General features: G+C 39.5%; 1 protein-coding gene across 1 annotated transcript in view; it reads left to right on the plus strand.

Annotated features, from left to right (window-relative positions):
• Positions 1–3,262: 3,262 nt before the first annotated feature.
• The window catches only part of tbx4 (T-box transcription factor 4), a 34,981-nt gene continuing 14,606 nt past the window's right edge, over positions 3,263–23,637 (plus strand). Inside the window, exons 1-5 of the mRNA XM_030743512.1 lie at positions 3,263–3,471; positions 7,044–7,189; positions 7,366–7,460; positions 18,794–18,913; positions 20,181–20,328. Coding sequence (XP_030599372.1) covers positions 7,046–7,189; positions 7,366–7,460; positions 18,794–18,913; positions 20,181–20,328 — 507 coding nt within the window. The 5' untranslated portion in view covers positions 3,263–3,471; positions 7,044–7,045. The remainder of the gene's footprint in view (positions 3,472–7,043; positions 7,190–7,365; positions 7,461–18,793; positions 18,914–20,180; positions 20,329–23,637) is intronic.

Genomic DNA, 23,637 nt, shown 5'->3' on the forward strand with positions numbered 1-23,637 from the left:
TTAGGAGCTTTTGTGTTGTCACTAACATTTCATTTGTGTCTAATATTTGAGATTTGATAATAATATTAATAATAGGATACTGATACACTCTCTCACCTTGTTCTAATAATAAATACTTTTGCATGTTTATGTTTTGTACAAATGAATTACTATTATTATTAGTTCCAATGAAAAAATATATATCTCTACATCAAGAACATTTCATTAGCTTTTATTGTTGTGACATTTTTCAAAAAATTGAATAAGTTGTTAAATCAGTTACTAAACTTCAGTCGATGTAATCGAGGAACAATATTCATGAAACATTCATAACATTCATGATTTTTGCTTGATAATGAAATCTGTGAAATGAGCAGACCAATGATTGGAATTGTTCCAGTGTGTGTGTGTGTGTGTGTGTGTGGTGTGGTGTGTGTGTGTGTGTACATATAGTCTTGTATATACTTGTACGCAGCTGGGTGGGGGTTGGGGGGGTAGTTGCATTGTTTAGTATGGCAACCAATTAGCAGAATAGAACAAGAGTTGAATGGTGGTGTGTGTCTCCTATCCAGTATCCAAATGGAAGTCATATTTCTCAGTCCAACAGTGGTGTGAGACTGACTGCAGCTGAAACCTCCTTCTGCTCCAACCACGTGACAGTGGGAGTCCGTAGAGATTCAATTCCCTTCCAAGAAGGCCAGCTCAAATCTGCTGCTATATATTAAAAAAAAAAAAAAAAAAAAAAGAAATACCTTAAGTTCTTTTATTGCAGCAGATAAAGCACTGCAGAGGTGCTGCATGAGTGGGGCACAGTGAGAACTGAAGATTGGAGAGGAGTCCGAAGGAGCACAAAGGTCAGACAGAGCAAGACATGACGGCAGGTAAGAAGCACACCAAATCAAAAATAAGCCGTCGTTATTTGTTATGAACTGGTATTGCTTTTTTAATTTTATTTATTTATTTATTTTTTTGCGTTTGTGCCAAACTGAAGCCTGTGAAAAAGTAAAAATCCAGTTATTTTAGTATTTGAGTATGAAACAGCATTTTTGAGACAAAAGTTCCGTATGAAAAAAACACTCTAAGTTTTTCACCTACCTTTCCAAGCAGGCCTTGGTCTTATGAGCAAGTCTTAACGTGCATGTAAATATTTAATGTCTTTTGAGTTGCCAAATTCTTTAATACTGTTAGAGCGGGACTGCACAATGCTCGCAGTTCTCCTGAAAGTGCAAAATGTATACTTTACAGGATTTGAAGGATTCAGACTTTAGCATAATTGCTTTCCGGTTAATTGAACTGATTGTCTAATTGGCTCTGACACAATAAGGGCGTTTACTGAGGTAGTTGCAGCCACATCATAATGAAGGCTTTTGCAGAGTCTCTGAGGTGAAGACAGACATCAGTGCACTCAGCCAAACACTCCTTAGGCGTTTGTTTTACAGCTGATAGTTTAATCAGCCAGTAAACCCGATGTACAAGGCAAAAAATAAGAAAATAATGACATAGAAATGTATTTATTTGGGGTTAAATTGAGCATAGAATGTGGTGTTTATAGTGCGAGTGGGGCAGGGTGAGAATGTGTGTGTAGTTAATAGTTTTGAGGTTGAAGAATAAAGCAGTCGGCAGCAGCTCACTCTCCACTTTCAGTAGTCAGAGAAAGTCGCAGTTGAGTGTCTGTCAGCAGCGCTATCAGGCTGCTTGGAAAGGCAGCGGAGCAGAGCTGCAAACACACACATAGCTGAGTGACAAACGGAGGCCCTTCATGCGCTCATGTCACCAACCAGATATATAAGTCACGCTGGCATCTGATTTATAGACGCGCTGCAGATTCATGCTTCATTTACTGCCAAACCACAGCGTGTATTTCACCTGCAAATACAGCGCGGCCTCCGCCTCAGTCCTGCGCCATGTGTGCAGTGTGCCGAATGATGGCTGCTGGGTTATTACTGCACACACGCATGCACACAAAGAAAACGGCCGTCAATACAACCCGATTTTCCTAAACATTATTCTCAAGTGGTTTTACATTCGGGATTTTATGGAATGGAAGAACCATTTAAGCTCATATTCTTACTTTCTTTCTTCTTTTACTTTTTTTTTGGGGGGGGGGGGGGGGGGGGGGGGGTGACAAACGTCTAATTTACCAAGATTTCATTTTCTTTCAATCATAAAAATATTTGAGTAAGTATGATCTACTTGTGGTCTATATAAAACATTTCTCTATTAAATATATATAATAATAAGCTAATCAAAATAAATAGTTAAAATGTTATAAATAATCCCTGATTCATAATAATTTATCGCTGGTTTGTGCCAATACATATGCCAACTGCAAGTGACATATTAATAACAATGTCTGCAGTGCCAAAAGCAGTGCGAGCGCTCCACTAAAACCCCTGTGAGGCCGTTTATAGCATCCACCGGGGCCTTGACGCTGTTTCTGCCGAGCACAGATCGGTCTTTTTAATGTGAAATTATGTTTGTAAATTGCGCATGTTTCAAAGCTGTATAATTATGGTTAGATGCGCAAATAGTGTTTCTACGTTTCATTTTAACTGGAATTATTTCGTGGCTTCAAGTGCCTTTTAGGGCGTGGTGCCTTTTCGAGGTAGAACATTTCCTTTGGTGTAGAAAGGCGTTTTGGGGCTACCCTGGTTCATGAATATTGTCTTTATCACTGGTTTCTGTACTTGGTTTTGTATTTAAGCCCCACTTTAAACAGAGAGCACTGTGTCAGCATAGGTTCAGTCCGGCCTGGTGACCTGAGGCAATGATGTAGAGAGGGTTCACCTCACAGCTGCTTGAAATTGATACAGTAATTACCAAATAATTACGAGACTTGTATCCAAATGGAAGCGCAGTTATATAGCATACTATAGGCTGACGTTAGTCCGTAAATAAGAGCGGATGGTGTTGGGAGTGTTTGTATGCAGTGGTGTGGGAGTAGATACCAAGGCTCAGAGGGCATCGTTCGCTTTAGAGCCACTTTTTCCCCGCCACAGCTTTATGCTAACCCGGTGAGAGAAGCAGGGGGGAACAAATCACTTTCTCCCTGCTGCTTTCACACATCAAGGGGGGCTGAGCAACTGTGTGTAGCAATGTAGCAAAGCTCTTGTAGCAGTGTGTGTGTGTGTGTGTGTGTGTGTGTGTGTGTGTGTGGTGTGTGTGTGTGTGTGTGTGTGTGTGTGTGTGATTCCAAGAAAATATCCCACTGAGATCCCCCCTTAGAGCTCAAAGAGCGCACTGCACAGGCGCAGAACGTCGTCGCTGTAGAAGCTGAAAGGCTGAAAGGCACTAAGGCAGCCGAACCGACCGGCACTTCCCAGCTGACAGCCGCCGCCGCAGCCGCCAGGACACCGCTCGAGATCAGGCAATTTTCTTATAAAAGCACGTGCAGCGGCTGTGGGAAGGGGAGGAACCCCACTGTTTGCAGGCCGAAGACCGAGCTGCCGTGCGCGGAGATGGATTTAAGCAGATGATAGCTGAACGCATAAGGTACAGTAGAGAGAGACGCGTCCGCGCTGCTGCTGATCCTGGAAATAGTGCTGTCTGTCTCAGGAGAGGAGAGGAAGGCTGTATAATCCAAAGTGTGATCCTGTGTGGGGGGAATCAGCTGCGATAATGAGCCTACTGTACTCAGTCCGCAGAGCACTCTGACAGGGAAGCGCTGAAACTGACAGAAACAGGCAGGAGAGAGGGGGGGGGGGGGGGGGGCAGACTGAACAAAAATTGAAATGATTTAGTCTCGCTTTCTATGTTGGCATTATTGTTTATTTTTATCAATTTGTTTATTTTTAATTATGCACATGCTATGTTATTTTTTTTACAGATAAATTGGCTATTATTATATTATTATTACTATTATTATTGCTTTAAAATTATTGAAAAAATGTGTACCTAATTTTCACATTTTATTTGCAAATATTGGCATGAGCTTGAACATTACCGCACACCAGCTTAAAAAAGTTTAAAAAATAATGACAGTGTTATTTTAAATATTTTAAAAATTATCTTTCCCTTCTATATATTTTATTGTATTTGTGTTTAATGGAGGATCGTTGCATTTTTTTTAAAAATTAATTGTCTTAAAATGTATCAGAACACTGAGTAATTTTATGGAACAGGACTGGAAAACCCAGCTTTAATAAGAAATATGCAAGTTTCTGTAACACTGGTCATTGCTTTTAATACAGTAAAAAAAAATTAGATGATTGTTAGATTAAAAACCAGACATTTGCTATATTGTTTTCTATAAACTATATTTGGTTATTTTATTTTGAGGGAGTTTTTGTTTGAGAAGGCTGCAGCACATTTACAGTGAAGTTTAAATGCTGTCAAGCTGATCAGAGGGTGCATTTTTTTTTTGAAAGAAAGGTGTATTTTTTATGTGCTTTGTTTATGTGCTCATCAGCTAATATTGTTTGTTTTTGAGAAATATGCCTTCACTATTGATGCCCAGGCCTTTATGCTTCAGAGCTGCTGACACAAAATGGCGGCAGATTGAAACGTATTACATCTGCTCGACGCAGTTTGTTAGGACTTTGGCTATATGTTGGCTATAAGTGAAGCTTTACAGTCAGATGAAAAATTGTATTTTGTCTGTAGTTTCCACTGTTTCTTCAGATGCGTCCCCTGGATTTTACTGGATTTGCACTGCAGCACTTGCAGCACTGTTTATCACTGCTGCACAGAGATTACTTCTTTGTCTTGAAGTGCACCTAAGCAGAAGCATTTGAAGCAAGCAGTTCTTCCTGTATAGGCTGCAAGCACTCCCTGCAAATCCCTTCATGATTTGCACATTTAAATCGAACCTTTAGATGCTGGGAACAAAACAACAGTGATGCCAGGGATTTGTTTTTATTTATTTACTCTACTGCTGACATTTATCAATATAGTTTGTGCAGATATGTGCTGTGAATAGTTTTCAGACTGGATGTCCTGTGTGACAGAAACAGAAAAGCTCACGCATGTGCTGTTGGCTTGTGCTCTACAGTTAAAGGCTCAGATTCACACTGTAATAATAAAAAAAGGCTCTGTAGCTGTTTCTCTGTCAGCTCTTATCTTTATTAGCTTTCACAAAGGTCTCCATCAGTTTACACTGGATGCCGCCTCTCCTGTTTCATGGTTTTTCTGTGTTTACAGGCCTGCATCCAAACCCTGAGGATAGGAGACGGCAGCAACAGGTTTCACACTGGCATACTTTGAGCAGCTTTTGCCTTGCTGAGCACTGTAGAGTGAGAGTGCAATGAGAACCTCAAAACAGTCAAATTTACATCAGTTTAAAACAAGATCTGAAGCTAAACTGCAGTCAGAAAATGTCACTTTGCAGTCTAAGTCTGTGGAACGAAACAGCAGTTTGAGTGATGTAAAGGTATTTGAAACAGAACTAACTGAATCTATCAGCAGTAGTACAGTACCGAGCGCACAGAAACCAGCGTCTGCAGCCTGCAGCTGGATGATGCATTGAGGTTCTGAGGTAGGCAAAGAAGCAGATACAGATGAAGTGCTAAAGAAGCAGCATCTGCAGTGACTCCGTAGGTGTGAGAGACAGGGCGAAATATGACCATCGACATAATGACAAGAATGAATCATCCCTCATTTAACTTCATTTGTTTATTTATTTTTCATTGGCTTTGGTCCTTTTCTGTTAACATTAAGTATGGAACACTCACCTGTGTTCCACACTTAAATCAAGATTTGCCTGTGAGAGCTGTATTTTTACTACAGCTATATTCATTGTACGGTGCGTCAGTGTAATTTACTGCTGAGACTTTGACCCTGTTGTAGAGTCTCGTCTACAAATCTTTAATAAAAACTGAGCTTGCTGACTTGCTGTCGTGAAGCTAAACATTTTAAGTCTCAGTGGGTCGAGGTTCACATGAGATGATCATCAAGTGCTGGCATTCTGTAGATTGATGGATGAGCTGGAGCAGTAAGGAGCACAGAGGATTTTGTGACCTTCGATTAATAGAAAAAAATGCTTGCCCCAAAGTGGTTACGTTGTTAATATCTATTTAAATAAAAGGAAACAATGTATGAGAACAGCAGCAGATTGTAGCATGTAAACAGTAATATTTAAACTTGCATCAGTTGCACCACAGGTAACTTTGCCAGAATGTGTCAACAACAACAGCCGGTGGAACCTGGACACTGAGCCCAGTCCAAAGCAATGACTTGGTTTCTGCTGGAGAAATATAAATACTAGTGTTACAAACACATGGTGCTGCGGCTGAGCCAAGAAAAAAATAATTCATTGCATTTTTATGGCATTCACTTTTTAAACAATCTTCAGTTTGGTCTAGTAATGTCATTTAATGGAAGAAAAAAGCTGTTTTGTATGTGGCTTGTAGTGGATAAAAGAATTTATATTATAAAAAAATTTAGCTAAGGTTTTATTTTAGAGAGAGGGAGGATTTATATACCACAATTAAATCTTAGATATTCATACTTAAACTCAAAAGCCTATTGAAAATATATAAGATTTTGGCCTACAACTGTAGGGCTGCAAAATGTTTGATCTATACATTACAATGACATGTAATGTCTGTTACATTTATGTAAAAAAAAAAAAACTGCTGTGGTAAAAAGGCAGAATTAACTATTGCTGAATAGAAGCAACTTTTTTTTTTAACCCAATTAGCTTTTTATTTAGTTTTCTTTCAGACAAAATATTTAAAAAGTTGTAAAATTATGTTACTTCAGAAAAAACAGAAAATAAAAAATAGTTTGAAACATAGTGGCTAAAAGTTACCTTTACATAGTAAAAATTATTATAGGTTAATGAAGAATTTGGAATTTAGAGAGTCACAGTACTTAGCACCACTGATGCAAGGTCGGCAGTGCCTCACGGTCATAGAAGAAGGGCAAAGTGCGGCCAGCAGACCAGTTGCAGTTCACTTTATAAACTCTATACTGTAAATGTCAATTCGGTATATGATACATTTCAGAGTCTACATTATATCTGGAAAGTGTCCCATGGCAGGTCTGATGCACAATGGCAATTTCTCTCTGCTTTCACTGCTGCTCACTGATAAATCTGACAGCTGGGTATTTTTCTAATCCTGCAGAGATGCTTCAGGAGAAGGCTTCAGCTGTGACGGATGAACATGTGAGCCGGGTCCAGACTGGTGGGGAGACAGATCTGCTTCCAGACCAGTCACGATTGGGCCTGTCCACAGCTCCCACGGTTCCCAACTCCACTGAGCCTGACCAGGTACAGGTGGAGGGCACTGGCAATAGCACCTTCTGGTTGGACTGTTGAATATTAGACTTTTCTTTAGGAAGATTTTATAAGTTGCTCTGCATTATGTTTGTATGCAGCTATTTTACATTTCTTTTTTTCTTGCCCGGTCTGAATTGTTTTGATTGTAACTGTGACTCTTCTTTCAGAACATTGAGAACATTAAGGTCGTCCTTCATGAGCGGGAGCTGTGGAAGAAGTTCCATGAGGCTGGCACAGAGATGATCATTACTAAAGCAGGGAGGTTAGTAGAGCATGTTTCTGATGCACCATAAAAAAAAATAAGTTATGCAAATTAAAAGACAAATGTGTTCTGTCTTTTGTATTATTGCATTTTTGTTTATTTTTGATAAAAAAATTTGAACATTTTTTTTATGTAAAGTAACCAGTATTATGTCAGATCTACAAGCGGAGTAAGACGTACAGGCTTAAGTGTAGTAGAGTAGGTAAGTAACGTTTGTTCCTGTCAGACATGGATTGGACTCGAAGACGAAATATTAAAAACAGGTGCTTCAAAACTTTACCTAAAAAGCAGTACAGTTAATGTATTTTCTATAATGATGAACTGTGTTACATTAACATAATGTATTACAGGATTTATGATGGAGTTTATGAATCCCAAACCACTGATGTACAGTGGTATGAAAGAAGCAGCTTCCACTTGATTTTAACAAGGATGTCAACAAAACCTGGAAGCAGTTGAGCTTTTTATTAGTCATATATATACGTACCTGTTCTTGAGGGTGAAAACATGCAAAGGTTTGTGGAAATTGCAGGTTAAAATGATATTTTAGTCATGGATTCATTACGCAAGATGCGTATCGTACCTTTCCAGGATCATCTGTTTAGACAGCTACTAGTAACATATAGCAGTTATAATTTGTCTTTCAGGAAGAGACAGAAAGTTCCTGCCACAGCGACTGCATAATTGAAAACACAAATGACTGCTCGGCTTGTTGGATTTAATGCGACCTGAGGATTAGATAGTGAGGCCATTGGACATTAACCAGAGAATGAATACACTCTCAAATTGACCTCCACCTCTCATTCTTCATGGGATTTTTTTTCCCGAGCAAAAAATGTAAAAGGTCACCACATTTTTTCTTTAATGCTGCATAACCATAAGAGATGGGCTTTCCCTTGTCCAGCTGATAAAGTAGGCTCAGAATCCTTAAAGCCCTTTGAAGGGTTGTACAGTGTACGGCGTAGCTGTGCAGCTGCACTGGAAGACCCATCTGGGTTTACCTGCAGTCAGTCTACAGCAGGCACATTGGAGGTCACTGAAAAACTGGCTTCATCGTTGACAAGCAACAGCTCTGAAAATGAAAACGATATCAACACAGGCTGAATTATTCAAGCATGTTATGAATAGTGCATGTAGAACCCGCTATGTCATCATGGCAGAAGGTTATTTTAGTGATGCTGCAGCAAGAAGCATTTTGTGGTAGACCAGTGAAGCACAGTACAACATTGTATTTAATGTGTAGTCTGAACAGACAGTAAGAATACATCTAGGAAAGGAAACGAGGCGTTACTGCACATTCTGAAAAACTCAGTGCGTGCTTTATTTTTTTATTATCTCGCTGTACATCAGAGAGAGACAAATGTCACAACAGTGACACATTTGTCTAGTAATTTGATCCAGATATAAAATCATGAAATAGAAATTTTATTAGACTTATTTATTACATTTACTGGGATTTGAAACACGCGTGGATAAATAAAAAGAAAAGAAAAGAAAAATAGGCAGGTTACATTAATATCATGCTATAAAATGTACAACAAACAAAGACAATGATAAATTTATGTTGTAAGAAAAAAAAAAATTGAACCAACATGAGTAGGTTTGAGATACATGCATATTCTTTTTCGTTCTTATTCATAAGGGTAAGTGCAGCTTCAAAGAGTAGCCAGCATGACTGTAAGTTCTCAATAATGATGAGTGGGTAACCTAACCCATTAAAGTGATTCAGGTTGATATGATGTCATCCAGAGGGAGACATGGATTTCTGTAGAGCCTACTAAAATTCATGGAAATTTATCCAAAATCTGTGTCAATAGATAAGTTGAATGGCAGGTGTATACCATCTACCAGTTTAGTTCTGGAGGTAGTTGTGCATTTTGCTCACATTTAGATTCACATCACACATTCTAATCTCTGTATGGAAAATGAATAGAAAGAAAAAAATTAAAATGAGTGTTTCATATGTGTTGCATGTCATATATTACATGTAGCATATTTAGTTTAACTCATGAAAGTGGCTCCTTACATTTTTCTCATACACCATAATAAAAAAAAAATGAAACAAATAAATATTCCTTGTATGAGGAGAAAAACAAACAGTAACTTTCATAATTAAATAAATCATTAAATCAAAGTATGAGACATACAGTACAGTTGTACATACAGTTGCATAGCTGACCATTCTTACTGGCAGAACTGGTACAGTTCATTTGAATTGGTTGGTTTCTTGGCACAGAGCCAGCTTTTAAGCATAGTCCACAAATTTTCAGGAGGGTTGAGTTCGAGGCTTTGGGATGGCCATTCCAGAAGCTTATTGTTAGCCTGCTTTATCCATTCCAAAAACAGTTTTGATGTGAAATTGGGATCATTGTTCTGTTGGAATACCCAATTATGTCTGAGTTTCAACCATCTAGCTGTCAATCTGAGCTGAAGTGGAAGGATTTGGAGGTAGTCCTCTTCCTTAATTATTTCAGCCTCTTTGTGCAGAGTACCAGAAGCACTGGCAACAAAACATCCATACTTAACTTTTGGTGTTTTTAGGTTTGAAAGTATCTCCTGTAGTCCTCCAAATATACCTCTTTTCATAGTGCCCAAATAGCTCAGTCTTTGTCCTGTTTGATCAGAAGATATTTGGCTTTTCCATGTGGGCTGCTGCAAGTTTCAGCCGAGATTCAAAGTGTCGATTTTAGAGCAGGGCCTTCTTTCTGTGTCAGCACCCTCTCAGTCAATGGCAATGTAAAACTCACTTCACTGCGAACAGAGATGATGCTGTTTCAGTAGTTTCCAGTTCATTTCAGGCTTGAGCCTTGATGGATCCTGTTTTTTTTCTTGAACATCCTAACTAATTTCCTCTTATCTCAAGGTCACAGTTTAGGTCTTCTTCCAGACTTTGGCAAAGTGGTGACACATCCAATCTACAATTGTTTAAAGTGATCTTGGAATCTGTAATTGTTTAGAAATGGCCCATTAAGGCCCCAAAACCCAGACCTCAAACTTCTTGAAAATTTGTGGACTGCACTTAAAAGCTGGGTCCATGCAAGGAAACCAACCAATTCAAAAGAACTGTACCAATTCTGCCCAGACGAATGGTCAAATATGCAGTCAGAATTATACCAGAAGGTTGTTGAAGGCTAGCAAAAGCATCTGGTCCAAGCACAACTTGCTAAGGGACATTTAACCAAATATTAGTGGGGGAATATGTTTCTATATAGGAGCCTATATGTATATTTTTGACCCTGTGTGGATTAGAGAAAATCCCAAATACAGTCAAACTTGTGCACCCAATTCCTGTTTTTTTTAAGTCATTAAAGATGCATGCTGTGCAATCATTCCATCCTAGAAAATGAACAATTCATAGAAATCATTAAAAGCCAAAATTACCATTCAATTCAATTCAGTTCAATTCAATTCAATTCAATTTTTTTATATAGCGCCAAATCACAACAAACAGTCGCCTCAAGGCGCTTTGTATTGCGGGTAAAGACCCTACAATAATACAGAGAAAACCCAACAGTCAAAACGACCCCCTATGAGCAAACACTTGGCGACAGTGGGAAGGAAAAACTCCCTTTTAACAGGAAGAAACCTCCAGCAGAACTAGGCTCAGGGAGGGGCAGTCTGCTGTGACTGGTTTGGGCTGAGGGGAGAGAGACAGGACAAAGACATGCTGTGGAAGAGAGCCAGAGATTAATAACAATTAATGATTAAATGCAGTGTGGAGTATAAACAAAGTAAATAAGGTGAATGAGAAGAAACAGTGCATTATGGGAGCCCCCCCAGCAGCCTAGGCCTATAGCAGCATAACTAAGGGGTGGTTCAGGGTCACCTGATCCAGCCCTAACTATAAGCTTGATCAAAAAGGAAAGTTTTAAGCCTAATCTTAAAAATAGAGAGGGTGTCTGTCTCCCAAATCCACGCTGGGAGCTGGTTCCACAGAAGAGGCGCCTGAAAGCTGAAGGCTCTGCCTCCCATTCTACTCTTAAGTATCCGAGGAACCACAAGTAAGCCAGCAGTCTGAGTCCATTGTGATTGCATGTAAAGTTTTGATCACAACTGACCACAACTGTGTCTCTTAAATATAAAACATTAACATTCCTTTACAGCTAAAAAGATTTGGGCATTCTTATAAGTTTTTATATAATTGTTTTTCATATTGGTCAAGTAAGAGGAGTGTTTTTTCCTGCCTCTCAATTTGTAAAGGGAATTATTACATTCTTCAAACGTTACCATATATACATTTAATAAAATGTAGACCGGTCTAAAATTGTGTTGATCAGATGTTCAAATGTTTTTTAATTGCTGCAACAAATCAATGATTTTTATTGAATGAACCTATAATCTTAAGGCATAAAATGGTCAAAATGCACAATGTTCTGCTATTTCCGATGTAGCCAGGTTCATATCCAGTCACTTGGCTGATTGGTTGGTAATCTGGTCATGTCAAGACTGACTTAAGTGATCAAGTTATCAAACTGAAATACCGTGTAGTCTGAACCCAGAAATGCCAGTCAGCTAGGTGAAATAAGGAGTCTCCAAAGAACATAACATTTCTCAGTCAAAAGCGGGTGTTCCTCAGCTTTTACATGTGGTTGGCTGGAATCGCTACACATTAAATACAATCCAAGAGACATCTACAGTAGAACTAGCACAGAGGTACTCTGATAGGTCTCTCTGTGGACACACTTTGTCAACAGGAAAGCCTCACAAACATGCAAGATAGACTCATGAAACTTTACAGTTGTGTAGCTGACATTAACACAATGGTTTTAAAGATGGGTGTAGTCTGACCCATGACCACTGAGAAAAGGGTGCCTTATCTGGTATTTGATTATATATTATTTTCAAGATGGTGGTGAACCAAAAACTTGAAAATGGTGGCATTGCTGTTTTCTGGTATTCTACAATCCTTCATCATGCAGAAAATAAATAGTTCTCTTTTTTTTGTGTTTGAATGGTCACTTCAAAAGATCCTCCAGTATGAATACAGTTAAGGGTGCACTTTATACTGGGTACACCCTGGATCTGTTTCTGTAGGGTTGACCTTTGTTCACACTGTTTCAGATAACACACCACTTCAGTTTTGATGGAGCTGGAACAACACAGCAAAGACAAGAACTTTAGACCCTTTAAAAACCGCTGATCCCTTTAAACAGGCAGAGTCTGCTAATGACTCCACAGGTTCAAAGTTTTTTTTAAAGATAATGTTTTGGCTTTATTGAGACCTGGTGAGGGGACAGGAAACATGGGGAGATATAAACTGCATGACAAAAACATCTGACAATTTCAATTAAACTGAACTAAGTAACAAATAAACCTGAATAAATGGGAACATAACCAATGAGGGTGGCATGGCTCCGTGGACCTGCAAAATGCTGTTATGATCAGAAACCCTGTGATGGTAAGGGATGAAAAAGCCATTCATTCAAATATGAAATGTTACGTGTATTAATTTAAACATTACATGATGAACAGACCGTCAGTTTTAAACTGCAGACAGTCAGGATTATTCTAGTTTTGTCCGAAAGTGGATAAGACTCAGCAGAATTTTTGCATATGGGATGTATTTTTTTTTTTTAAAAAAGCCCTTTGAACAGAATTAATTAAAAACACAACATGAAAACAGACTCCTAACAGACTGGAAACTATGAGCACTGACAAATTCTGTGTGTGTGTGTGTGTTGTGTGTGTGTGTGTGTGTGTGTGTGTGTGTTTTGTGTGTGTGTGTGTGTGTGTGTGGTGTGTGTGTGAGTAAGAAAAGGGAAAAGCAAAAGTGAAAAGGCATGTCGAAAGGGTCCCCTGGTTTTAAAAAGAAATCTGCTGTATAAATGTGAGAGGGGTAAATTGCAGGGAGCGGGGGGGGTCAGTACAGATGCATAAAAAACACAAGGATCCCAGATTTCCCAAACACTCGGAGATGAAACCAGCTAAGTCTTCCAAGCAGCACCTAGCTGAGTCTAGAAGACTTGTTATGGTGAGTGTCTTTGTCCCAGGTGTAATCCTCCCTCTTCAAAGCACCCAGCGTAGCTCTTCCCTCACTCTCCCTCTTTGTACACAGCCCGTCAAGTGAACAGGGCATGTTGATAAGAGGAACCCGGCGCCCACACAGGCCTGAGTCTACTAGGCTGTAGCGCTTCAATCATCCTCATCCCACCCCCTCACCCTCAACACTTCTTTTGATCTTGCTGTAGTGCTGCAGATTCCAGAGAAGGAATGGATCATTGGAGGGGCCTAAACATGTGGGATTGTTAAGAGAAACAGCTGGCTGGACACAGAAAACACACACACCCTGACACTGATATCATACACACACTCACTGACTTCCATTTCTCATGCTCCCCATAAACTCACTCACTTAGTCACACTGCTGTATGTACACGTATTCCTTAATGCTGTCTGGCTTTAAAAAAGCAGTTATCCTTGGATGCAATAATTATGCATTTTAATACATAAGACTAAATACAGGGATGGAACAAAATTTTGATATATAAATAATGAATAATGCATTATTTCATGTTATTGGTACCCTGGCACCAAATATGGATATTTTGGTAGCACTTCATAATGCATCTAGTGACTTATGATGTAATTTCCCAAACTTTACATGTCAATTATTTATGAAAATAGGGTTTAATTTTCAGTACCTTAAATACTTACCTAAGAGTAGTTACTGATGTTGGTAGGGAGAATAATTGGCAGTTTAAAAGGAAAAGACAAACAACTTGTATTATAAATATTCTTTAACTAATGAGTACTTTTGTGGCATTTTAAATGAAAGACGTTACAATTACTACTTTGGGGGTATTTTGGAGGAAAGGGCTATATTGCATTTACACTGGAGGTAGAGCAGGTCACCTACTGATCGGAAGGTCAGCAGTTCGATTCCTGGCCTACTCCAGGCTGCATGCCAATGTATCCTTGGGCAAGATACTTAACCCCAAACTGCACTCCGACGCAACCGTTGGAGTGTGAATGTGTGTGAATGTTAGATAAACTGAAGCACTTAGCTTAGTTAATCATGGAAGTGCTTGTATGAATGGGTTTGCATGGGTAAATGTAAACGTGTTGTATAAGCGCTTTGAGTGCTCAGACTGAGTAGAAAAGCGCTATATAAGAACTAGTCCATTTACCACTGTATTATTAGAGGTGCCCTATTAGTAACTAGTGTTAGAAATATAATGTGAGAATAGGAGATAGGGAGATAAGGAGATAGTTCATTGGGTTGAACAGGCGACCCATATGTGGCAAAGCCACCACAGAAGCCCAGGTTCAGTTCTGGCTCAGGCTATTCCTGCATGTTGTTCTTCCTGCTCGCTCTCCTTCCTTTCCTATCTGCTTCACTGTCTTACCCAGCAATAAAGGATAAAATGCCCCAAAATGAATAGGAGGTAAGGATACTCTATAATATAGCCCAGACTAATAATAGTAAGTTGTTATTACATTTTTTGAAGGGCAATTTATGGTTATCTATAATACAGCTTGCACATCTATAGTAATGTCTAGTTAAAATGTAAGGGGGGGGAAATTAAGATACCCTATAATACAGACTGCAGCCGTAGTAATACTGTGTAATTACAACATAAGAAAGGCAAACATTTTTTGTATTTCCTCTAAAATACCTAAAGTTACTTATTTAAAAAAATACATGCAATATAATTTGTGCCTTCTTTCCACTAAAATATGTAAAGGCCCATATTAATTAAAAATTCTTAAGTGAATTTGTGTCTCCTTCTTTTAAAAGGTTAACCACATCTTAACAAAAATATTTATAGTATCATTTCTTTAACAATTATAGCATTATAGTCACTTGTCAGATGCTTATCAAATGAGTGACAGTATTACAGCTAATCAGAGAGCAAATTAATTTCAATTCAATTCAATTCAATTTTATTTATATAGCGCCAAATCACAACAAACTGTCGCCTCAAGGCGCTTTGTATTGTGGGTAAAGACCCTACAATAAGGGGTCTAACCAAAACAACACATTAAAACTGAACAGTAATGATATGGTGGCTGTGGCTCAGGAGGTAGAGCAGGTCATCCACCAGTCTGAAGGTTGGTGGTTCGATACTGAACCTCTGATGTGTTCATTGGAGCGTCAGTGAACTTGCATTCACTTTACCCTCCTTTGTTTGATATATCTCATTCACCGATTTTGCTCATTTCACAAGAATAACAACTTACATTTAATCTGCCACTTTTTACTGTCGTAGCTTTTTATTCAAATTCCAAATTACTGATGATTTTTTCTAAATTTCTTCAAATTCAAAATTTCACTGCACTCAATTGCTCTTTCAGGCTATCATGCATAAATATTTTAAGTCTGAAAGCCCCAAACCCAACTGTTATTGTTATTCCCCATATGTATAGAAACCATACAGCACTATAGATGATTGATTAATTTTTCTATTAACAAAAAAATTAACAGATACCAACTTCAATGTGAACATTTGCAACTTTCATAGTTTTTCCAAAGGGATGAAAAAGCCATTCATGTCAAAATATGAAATGTTACGTGTATTATTTAAACATTACATGATGAACAGACCGTCAGTTTAAACTGCGGACAGTCAGGATTAGATAAGACTCAGCAAAACTTTTGCATATGGGATGTATTTTTTAAAAAAGCCTTTGAACAGAATTAATTTAAAAACACAACATGAAAACAGACTACGAACACTGGCAAATTCTGTGCGTGTGTGTGTGTGTGTGTGTGTGTGTGTGTGTGTGTGTGTGTGTGTGTGTGTGTGTGTGTGTGTGTGTGTGTGTGTGTGTGGTGTGTTTGTGTGTGTGCGTGTGTGTGTCTGTGTTGTGCTTTTAAAATCCAATTTTTTACTTTTTTACACTGAACAATCGATTTACAATGAGGAAAATCATTAAGCAGGTGAGCATTACTTCTGTTTTTAAACACTAGGGTGTTACTGTTTTAATATCTTAATATGTAATTAAACAGAAATTAAGCTGATAAAACACAGTTTTACAGTCAATAAGGTAAAAAAAAAAAGAAAAACTAAATTAAAACCATTTAGGTCTCTTCATGAGTGGGACCACAAGATGGATTACCCAACAGTGACAGCCTGAAGAATTTATGACAAATCAAATTACAAAGAACCAACTACTATGGAATAACCTGTTGCCCGTAGGGTCTTCAGCTTTTATTGCTTTTTTGTTTTTGAAACATCTACTTCTTCTGTATCAAAAGGCAAAAGAAAAAGAACAACGTTGTGCTGTAATCACACACTATCCATGTAAATGGACTAGTTCTTATATAGCGCTTTTCTACTCAATCAGAGCACTCAAAGCACTTATACAACCTGTTTGCATTCACCCATGCACTCCCATTCATACAAGCACTTCCATCATTAATTAAGCTAAGTGCTTTTTTAATTAACTAGCATTCACACGCATTCATACTCGGACGGTCGGAGAGCAACTTAGGGTTAAGTATCTTGCCCAAGGATACATTGGCATGTAGCCTGGAGTAGCCAGGATTCGAACCGCTGACCTTCCGATCAGTAGGTGACCTGCTCTATCTACTGAGCTACAGTCACCCTGTAGCTCAGTAAGGAAATCAACAGCTGTGATGTAAAGCACCCGCTCATATTAGGTTAATACTTGGGCAGGTTTTCTTATCTAGTGATCTAGTAAACTACAGTAGTAGAAATAATGCCAGCTTTTTAACAAAAGTTTTTTATATTCATCATTTTTCTCTTCTCCTCGTTCCACTGTCTGCTATTTCAGCTACCAGGGAAAAGCTACCTGCTAGCTTCTGGGGAGGGGGTCGGGGTGCTTGTAGGGCACCAATGTAAACACCAGTGTAATGATGTCATTATTTGATAGCTATTCATTACAACTTCCACATTTACTCGTTCAAGATAGATTAAAGATCTCACAGCAGAGCCATCCGTGAGATAGTTATGGCCATATTATACAAATCCAACGGCCACATGTGTTGACACAGGCCTCCGACTGCTCTGGCCGTGTGCTGTGACTGGAGCCAGAGATGAGCAGAGGTCTGTTTTGAATGTTCCTCTAAGATTAACCCGTCTTTCAGCGAGGATGATGGCAGGACTGAGCTCTCCTACTGATTGGATTTGAAGCCTGGAAGAGAGATTTAAATTACCTGCCCTCAATCCCCCTCCTCTCCCTCCATCCTACGTGATGGAGTATTTACAGTAACATGATCAGCACTATGGACTTTTGAAGATGGGTATTTGCACCACTTGGAGCAGCAAGTATGAAGATAGGGCTTTTGATGCCTTGCAGTCCTCTCAGAAAAGCATGTGAGGTTGTCCATTACAATGTTTGAGAGTGTCGCCATGGGCAACACCAGCAGATAAACTCCAGGCCTTTTTGACCATTGCCTCTTAAGCAATGACAAGCCAGCTGTCTAAACTTCTGTCCAATTTGGGGTGCCATTAAAAACCACTTAAGGCTTTATAAGAGACTGCAGAGGCTTTTGCAAAATTTCCTTTGGCGCAGATGGGATGAAAAAGTTTTTGGTTTCCCAGAAGAGGTCACAAAAGGTAGCTCCCTTCATGTGCTTTATAGCCTTGGCTGCTATATTAGCATATTTGAGACATTTAAAGGATCCAGCATGTTCCCATACTTTCAGTGGCATCTCACAAATTGTTACCAGGCCAGGAAATGTGAGGGTTTTTTTGTTGTTGCTTTTTCTACAGAAAGGGCAATCTTAATAAAAGGTTTGTCAAACGGATGCTGGATTTGTGTTTAATGTGACGATTTGTTGACGAGTAGGTTTCAAACACTTGATGTTCAAGTAAAGTTTATTTCAGATTTCAGAGATGTCAACTTTTTTGTCTCCTTGTCTCTCAGTCCCATGATTTTATGACCCGGCTCATCCTATTCCCATAAGAAAATCATCAAGGTGCAGTCAGTGAGCTGAGCTGATCTTCAGCTGTGATGATCCTACAAGCTCAAATGGTTTTTTAATGGCTTATGAGATCCTTTTTTTTTTTTTTTTGGATGACAGTCAGTGTCAAGTACTACCATTGAAAGTGATTGCCATTTGGAAAAAACATTGTCTATAGAGTATGACATGTCATGTAGCAATAATTTCATTATCTAAACTTCTTAAAGGGCTTCTTAATCATTGATTTGATTCGAGAATAAGAACTTATGTTTACTGCCCTGTACAGAAAGCACTAAAACAAACTAATTTTAAAGCCAAGGGTGGACTATCGACTCTGTATTAGGGCCAATAAAGATGAACTAATATGTGTGGCAGTTGCTGAGGTCAGCTTTCCTGGGAATATTTCATGTTAAAGAAACAAAAAAGGGCACGTCTAACAATTTTTCTCTGCCCTCTTCAACAGGAGGATGTTTCCTAGCTACAAGGTCAAAATGACTGGGATGAATCCCAAAACCAAATACATCCTACTTATTGACATTGTTCCAGCTGATGACCACCGCTACAAATTCTGTGACAACAAGTGGTAAGTTTTGAAGGACACGAGGCGATAGCGTGTCAGTGTGTATGGCACAGGGCAGCTCCAGCTCTCTGCCAGACCTATTTAGCAGGCTTTGCACCACTGATGTAATGCATTACTGTCCCTAAATTAAGTAATCACATTACAGTAGCTTAGCAAACAATTATGTCACTTCACCAGCAACATCTGTTTGACCTCAGTTCATCTTGAATATTCAGAGCATTGCCCTTAAACTCTTTGGGCTGATTTTTTTTTTTTATTCTTCAGAATATTGTCACTGTTTTAATTATCGTTCTACATAGTTGAGGTCTGATCACAGTGCCAGCCGGACAACAAATGCAGGTGTTCAGGCTGGTAAGTTCAGGGCTGGATCAATGTTTGATGCCCCCAAATATTAATCCAGCCCTAGCCGTGGCTATAGCTTGTAAATCCACAGGTCACTGCACAAGGCTAAACCATGTCAGACATGTGGCTCCCCTTTACTCTCCATGAAATAGGGGGATAAAGCGTAATAATCTGCACTTCCCCTCTTCTGTTTGCCTATATTTGGTCAATAATACCCTTTCAGAAGAAGCGCTCCTCAGATAATTCTGTCCATTTGCAAAAATACATGACATTCACTAAAATTCCCTTAAATCCGTATCTGATCCAAAAAGAAGAAACAGATAGAGGAACTCCTGCCACGCCAAATCATTTTAGACCTAAACCATTCAAAGCAGGCAGAACATCTAGCCTGACACGATCTAGTAGCTAACTTACTGTGGATCATCACCAGCAACAGTTCCTTACTGCAGGGCGATGGCAAAATAGTTTTAAAAAATGCCAAAACCTCCTGGATTTGACTTAGTATTTCTCCAGCTGATCCTTTATCTGGAGATGACAACATTGTAGTCCTCTGTCCTTCAGCACAGCAAAAAAGCTGGCCCTGTCCTCCTACCTAGGGCAGACAAAATAGTTTTCCCAGGAAAAGCTGAGAAAAAGAATTCAAGCAGACCGGTTGTTTTACAGCCATTTGTTTCTGATCTTGTGGCACGGCATGCAGTTAGTGGGTTCTGGTGTTTCTCAGTGACACTTTGGAGTAGTATAATTACTAATGATGTTTTAGCAGGGATCACTGCTTTTAATGCTGTGAGGGTTCAGAGCAGTGTTGTACAGCCACGCTATACTTAAAGAGGCTGGCATATTCCCTGAAGAAAGCAGCAATGCACTTCATTCCATCTGTAATTCCTTTCTCCATCTCATGTTGTTTCTTGCTCTCTCAATCTGTTTTTAGGATGGTGGCTGGGAAGGCTGAGCCAGCAATGCCGGGCAGGCTCTACGTGCACCCTGATTCCCCGGCCACAGGAGCTCACTGGATGAGGCAGCTGGTATCATTTCAGAAGCTGAAGCTAACAAACAATCACCTGGACCCTTTCGGTCATGTGAGTAGTTATGGAGAATATTAGTTGTTTAAAGAAAGGTACTTTTCACGCTGGGCTTTGCTATGCTGAGAAACATTGCTGGAGTGGTGGCCTAGGGGAGAGGGGTGGTGGCCTAGGGGAGAAGAAGAGGGTTCGTCACTGAGAGGACCCTGGTTCAAATCCTCGGGCTGGCATCACTGTGGGTCCCTGAGCAAGCCCACCCCCCCCAGGTTGCTCCCCGGGCGCCCTTTGGCTGCCCCCTGCTCCATGCTGTGCTGTGTGTACTACATACTCCATGTGTGTGATGGGTTAAATGCAGAGAATGAATTTCACTGCATGTAAATGTATGTGACAAATAAAGCTCTTTCTTCTATGTGAATACAATGTTAAACCCATGACTCGAATGAGATGTTATGTCCACATATCTTTAGAATACATTTGGTGACTATTATCCACAACAGAATAAATTATTAGTGAGAGAACTGCAGAACCTGTCAGGGAGGGGCAGCTGTGTGCTGCAGCTGGTTGGAGGGATAAGAGGAAAGAAAAGAGAAAAAAAGAGGAGCGCAGAGAGACCATGAACAACAGGACACGACACGATCAATAGGACAGAAAGTAACACTTTCAAATAACCACTGTTAAATCATGGTGAACTGATCCTAAGTTAAAATTTAGTAAACAGTGTTTTACTGTTAACAAAACCATGAAATGATAATGAGTAATGCCAGTAATAACTGGTTTGCAAACCAATTTATAAGCATTACTGTAAAGTTGCAACTGATGATTATATTAATTTTAACTAGAAGCACTCAGAGAGCGCAAACCTCCGCCAAGGCCATAGGGTCACTGACGCTGTAATATGTGTATCTAAATACTGTGAAATAATCTTTCATCTTTCCCAGACAACAATAACCCCCTATCCCGCAATAGTGAAGAATTCTCAAAAGATTCCTGGATCCAGATCGTGATCCGGATCACCGCCAAAATTTAATCACTTCTTCCTCTTGTCATTTCCAACCACTCCACAAAATTTCATCGAAATCCGTTCATAACTTTTGGAGTAATCCTGCTGACAAATAAACAGACAGACAAACAAACCAACGCGACCGAAAACATAACCTCCTTGGCGGAGGTAACAGTGGTTAATGAGTACTCTTTATTTAAGCATTATTTGGATAGCCATTAGCCATCTAGGTGCAACCACGGGGTGGGCGGTCTCAGATTCAGTGGTACTACAAGTTCATTGGTTGATCAGGTACAAACCACCACAGAAGACATGGCGCAGTTATAAGAGCTCCTGCTGAAGCTCGGGTGGTAATTAAAATAGAAATCATGTCATGATAGTGTTTAGATATCTCATCTCAGAGACATCTCATCTCTGATTTTTGTGGACGATGTGGTTCTGTGGGCTTCAGTGAACGACAAGTAAAGGAGGGACCAAGAGAATGACAGACAGATCGCAGCAGCATCATGATGAAGACAGCTGAGTGTGAAAGCGAAACTGTTGATTTACTAGTTGATCCTGTCCTCACCTATGTCCATGAGCTGTGGGTGGATACCAAAAGAATGACATGGTGGATAAGCAGCACAAATGAGCTTCCTCTGAAGGGTGTCTAGGCTCTCCCTTAGAGATAGGCTGAGTAGCTTGGTCATTCAGGAGGGGCTCAGAATAGACCTGCTGCTATACCTTCATGCTGAAAAGAGCAAATCGAGGTGGTTCCAGCATCTGACCAGGAAACCTCCTGTATGCCTTCGAGGAGAGGTGTTTTGGAGATGTCCATATGGGAGGAGGTCCAGGGTAGACCCAGGACTCGCTGGAGAGATAATGTCCTGCCAGAAGAGCTGGTAGGGAGGTGGCAGGGGAGAAGGTGGTCTAAGCAAAGCTCAGCTTAGATTGGTGCCCCCACGACCCACACCCTTTAAAACAGGGTTTTAAAGAGCATGAGCTGGTATCGAGTCCAGATCTTGGTTAGATTTACGCACCAAAACTACTTGGTTAGGTTCAGGAAAAGATCATGGTCAAAGTAAAAATTCAACAAGTTAGAAGTAAAACCTGTCTCACTATTACCTCGACATCTAATGACAGGATTCATGCGATCACAACTTGTGGGCATGTGTGAGACTAGTGGCTTTGACCAAACAACAGTTTTATTCAATCACTAATAATCAGTATCACTAAAGAGTAATGAAACTTTAACTACAAATAGCGATAACATTGGGTAATCAATAATAAATACATATTGTATATTAAATGTTCTGTGTTCTAATGTCATCAGAATTTATCATGCTATTGTTTGATAAGAAAATGTGTTCCAAAAACCTTAATCCAAGAAACATATATTAGTTTCAGCTAGCTGTGTAGAACGTATGTTTGAAAGCCCTACTATTCTTCTAAAATGTATGGACTTTGTGGGAGCACAACATCACAAACATTGCATTGAAAAGTAATAATCTGTGAAACACCAAAGTGATGTGAAATATCTGCCTTATACATATGTGAACAGCAATATCATGAAGCTGCTGTTCACAGGCAGATTCCTGATAGAAAGATGCAATGAAGAGATGGAGTGCATAAGAGAACGAAGCTGCAGAGGGAGGTGAAGAGTGTGACTGTGGCAGCACTCCCCAGGGGGACCCTGGGATAGCTTGTCTGAAGCCATCCCATCAATGGGCGGGCTCATTAGGTTCATAACCTCTCAGATCAGTGGCGGAGCCTGCTGTCAGATTGAGTTGAGTGCCTGGCTAGTGATGAGGGCGAGTAATGAGGACAGAGCAAGTTAGAGGCCAGGCAGGGCCCAGATGACGCCCAGATCAGGAGGTGTGCAGCAAAGCTGTGCCTCTTGAAGTAGAATAACAGAACTCCCATTTAGTGCTGATTATGTTCTCTATATGATGTGAAAAAAAAAATACTTTTGACCATAACTTTCACTGTTCTTCTTCTTTTTTCCTGGTCTGTATGGTAGGGTTCCAATAATTAAGAATATAGTAATAGTATATTAATAGTAATAAAAGTATTCCCATATTGGAGATTCATAAGGTAATATAATTTCATATGCTCTTTGTGATCTAATTATAGAGCATTGCTCCAATAAGCACTTACAACGTAGCATCAGATGATCCACATATTATACATATTGCACATAATTCAATCAGGGTTGTAACCAGGTTTTAGAAATTAGGTCCAATACGTTTTGTGTTTAATGTATCACCTTTAAGGTGTAGCACCTGTGCTCCGATGACCAATAGAAAAGGCTACATTTCTGAAGTGACCAGGTCAGAGAACTGCAATAAATTCAAAGCCAGAAATTCTGAAAACAGTGAAGACCTTAT

The sequence above is a fragment of the Archocentrus centrarchus genome, chromosome 13, assembly GCF_007364275.1.
Source record: "Archocentrus centrarchus isolate MPI-CPG fArcCen1 chromosome 13, fArcCen1, whole genome shotgun sequence".
Lineage (NCBI taxonomy): Eukaryota > Metazoa > Chordata > Actinopteri > Cichliformes > Cichlidae > Archocentrus > Archocentrus centrarchus.